This window comes from Salmo salar, chromosome ssa20 (assembly GCF_905237065.1).
Source record: "Salmo salar chromosome ssa20, Ssal_v3.1, whole genome shotgun sequence".
Classification (NCBI taxonomy): Eukaryota; Metazoa; Chordata; class Actinopteri; order Salmoniformes; family Salmonidae; genus Salmo; species Salmo salar.
In genome coordinates, this window is record NC_059461.1 from 89,875,339 (window position 1) to 89,878,780 (window position 3,442).

The 3,442-nt window shown below is 41.8% G+C and overlaps 1 protein-coding gene across 2 annotated transcripts in view; it reads left to right on the forward strand.

Annotated features, from left to right (window-relative positions):
- Nucleotides 1–424: 424 nt before the first annotated feature.
- The window catches only part of LOC106581501 (glutamate receptor ionotropic, kainate 1), a 134,671-nt gene continuing 131,653 nt past the window's right edge, over nt 425–3,442 (forward strand). The window contains exon 1 of one of the 2 annotated variants that reach the window (XM_045704105.1): nt 425–1,219. In XM_045704105.1, coding sequence (XP_045560061.1) covers nt 1,135–1,219 — 85 coding nt within the window. In that variant the 5' untranslated portion in view covers nt 425–1,134. The remainder of the gene's footprint in view (nt 1,220–3,442) is intronic. The other variant, XM_045704106.1, reaches the window with a different exon arrangement.

Sequence of the window (3,442 nt, forward strand, 5' to 3'; positions counted from 1 at the left end):
CCCATCTCAGGAACCATCTAATGTTACAGTTCATAGTTCACGGACCACTAAACGATGTGTTATTTGCCTCTGGACAGCTCACTATAAACAGGACATAGAAAAACAACCCAATGTTACAAACATTCAACAACAATAAAAAATGACAGCGTTGTATTTTCAATGCTGGGTCATGGTCAAAAGTCGTGCACTGTAAAGGGAATAGGGTGCCATTTGAGACACAGCCTATAAGATCAGATACAGCTCTTTGATAGTCTGCAGTAGGCTAGTGAAGGCTTCTTGTGTTTTCAGTAGAATGAATGAACACGGGCATCAGCAGATAAAATATGTGCCCTACAACAAAAAAGAAAACAGAAGATAGATTTTACTGCCCCAAATCCCCCCCTGTCCTCAGATCCGTTGTCTCTCCAACAAAACTGTTAGAATAGTCAAACCCTTCTTCTTTTGAAAGTAGGTAAACTATGGAAAAACAAAGTAACGTGAGTCTCTTTTACATCAGGCTGTGGCAGAGAGATCAGCCGTTGGAGAGAAGAAGTACAGGCTGAGTCCCTCCATGGTTAATCTTCCCGGAGAGTCAGCAGCAACGACCATTCTGAAGATTAGATCTGCGTTTCCCATCACGACTGGAGCAAAGATTTAATCATTCCTCGGTGTACTAAAAGCAAAGACGAGTTGTCGAGGTCGGCTGTAGCCAGATTTCAAGTTAATCTTCTGAACGTATCCATGTTTGCGGATCAACACCGGCTTGGCGGTGCCCTCAATTGAGTGCGCGCACGGGAGAGAGAAAGACGCTCGCAGTATCACAGTTCCAAGTATGCGCTGGCAACGATGAAAGAGGAGATGCATTGTTTTTGGGACTATCTGAAATGGGGAGTCAAACGCTTCTAACACAAATGGGATTCTAGAATGGGAAAAAGAGGTCTCGTTCTGAGTTTTATAAGGAACTATTCCGAAAGGAGAAAATAGTGTGTTTTTATTTCTCTCAGTCATAATGTATAAAAGGAAAAATGTGGGTCGGATGTCGATTTATGTTCGATACGGATACGAGAACTGGCAAGATAACAGCATGAATTAAAAGCAGAAAGAAAAAAAAAAAGAACAGACATCAATGTTCATTTTTATTTCGGAGCGAGTACCATGGCGAAAAGGAAGGGACTGTTGTTTTCGCTGCTTTACTTGATGGCAGAGTTTTGGCTGAGTTGGCAGCAAGTCCTTAGAATCGGTAAGGTTGATTTTATCATCGGAATTTTCGATTCATAATTGATTTAGTCAACCGTGTTATATACCTGGTCCTATACAATTGTCTGGATTGCTTGATATATGACAATCATCTTGAGCTGACTGTGCCATCAAGGTGCAAATATGTGTTTGTATTTGCAATTATTTATTTTTTTAATTAAACTTTGGTTTTACGACTGCACTATCAAATCATTAGTTCCAATCATATAGTATATTCCTATGCACATGGGCCTGGGAAAAGAATATAGCAGGGCTCTACACTGACATATTCTACTAGGAGCATGTGTGCGCCTAAGTTGCAAAATGTAGGCGCACACAATGACATTTAGGAGCACAATAAAAAAAAGTATTTGAGTTGTTTAAAGCTAGAATCCTTAATGTTTCTATGCGCACTGGTGCTCCTAAATTAATATTCCAGCAAAAAAATATTTAGGCGCATATTCGATTAAAATTATCGCACGGTAGAGCTCTGTAATGAGAAATGAGAATTGCATTTAGTTACATTTTTATCTATACACACAGTTCAGTCAACCCTTCGTCACAGGCCATGCTACTTTCCCTCTAGTGTAATCCTCATTTTAAAGTTATTCAACAGATTAAAGATGGGATGGAATAGACAGTAGCCACACCCTGGATTTAAATGGCTGTGAGTGAACCAGAGTTATTATCTGAAAGTGATGCTGGGTTGATATAGGATAGACCATGCTACTTTCCTTTTCTTGAAGCTCAGATAGACCAGAATCCACATCATGAAATATAATACATTATCTCCATAATAGAAACACTATGGGTTTTAAAAGGACTGTCAAATTAATCCTTGGGAGAGTGTGATCGTAGGTATTAACTAAAAGGGATGGTTTATTGATAATTGTACCATATTCCCTATATACAGATGTAGGATCTTCATTTGATCACCTTGTTACAGGATAACCTTCCTGCAAGGCAAGACATGTCAAATGTGTAGTGTATTTGAGGTTTAAAAGCCTTCTGAAGCATGTAACTTCCATTAATTCACATTTCCTGTTGCTGCAGGATTATTTTCCTGCTGTAGCAAACCTTGCTCAATATAAGATCTCTGTAGGGCATTACTTTTCACAAGAGCCCTAGTCAGAAGTAGTGCATTATATAGGGAATGTGGTGCCATTTGGGACGGGCCGATAGAGTCGCCTGGCTATAGGGCCAAGGAAGTATCTAGACTCTATTATATATTATCAGTTAATTAAATAGGGTTGGGTTCTAGATCACTCCTGATTTCGCTTGTTCTAGCATGCGTCCCAAATGGCACCCGCTTCCCTATATAGTGCACTACTTTTGACAACTTCAGAACCCTACACTACACTACCTTACACTACACTACCCTACACTACACTACCCTACACTACACTACCCTACACTACACTACACTACACTAACCTACACTACACCACCCTACCCTACCCTACACTACACTACACTACCCTACACTACACTACCCTACACTACACTACACTACCCTACACTACACTACCCTACACTACCCTACACTACACTACACTACCCTGCACTACACTACCCTACACTGCACTACCCTACACTACACTACCCTACACTACACTACACTCACACCCACACTCCCACACTACACTACACCACACTACACTGCACCACCCTACACTACACTACCCACACTCACCCACACTACACTACACTCACTGCACTACACTACCCTACACTCACACCCTACACTACACTACACTACACCACACTACCCTACACTACACCACACTACACTACCCCACACTACCCTACACTGCACCACACTACACTACCCTACACTCACACCCTACACTACACTACACTACCCTACACTACACTACCTACCCTACACTCACCACTACACTACACTACACTACACTACACTACCCCACACTACACTACCCTACACTACACTACACTACCCTACACTACACTACCCTACACTACACTACCTTACACTACACTACACTGAACTACACTACCCTACACTACACTACCCTACACTACCCTACACTACACTACACTACCCTACACTACACTACACTACCCTACACTACCCTACACTACACTACCCTACACTACACTACACTACCCTACACTACACTACACTACCCTACACTGCCCTACACTACACCACACTACCCTACACTACACTACCCTACCCTACACTACACTACCCTACCCTACAGTA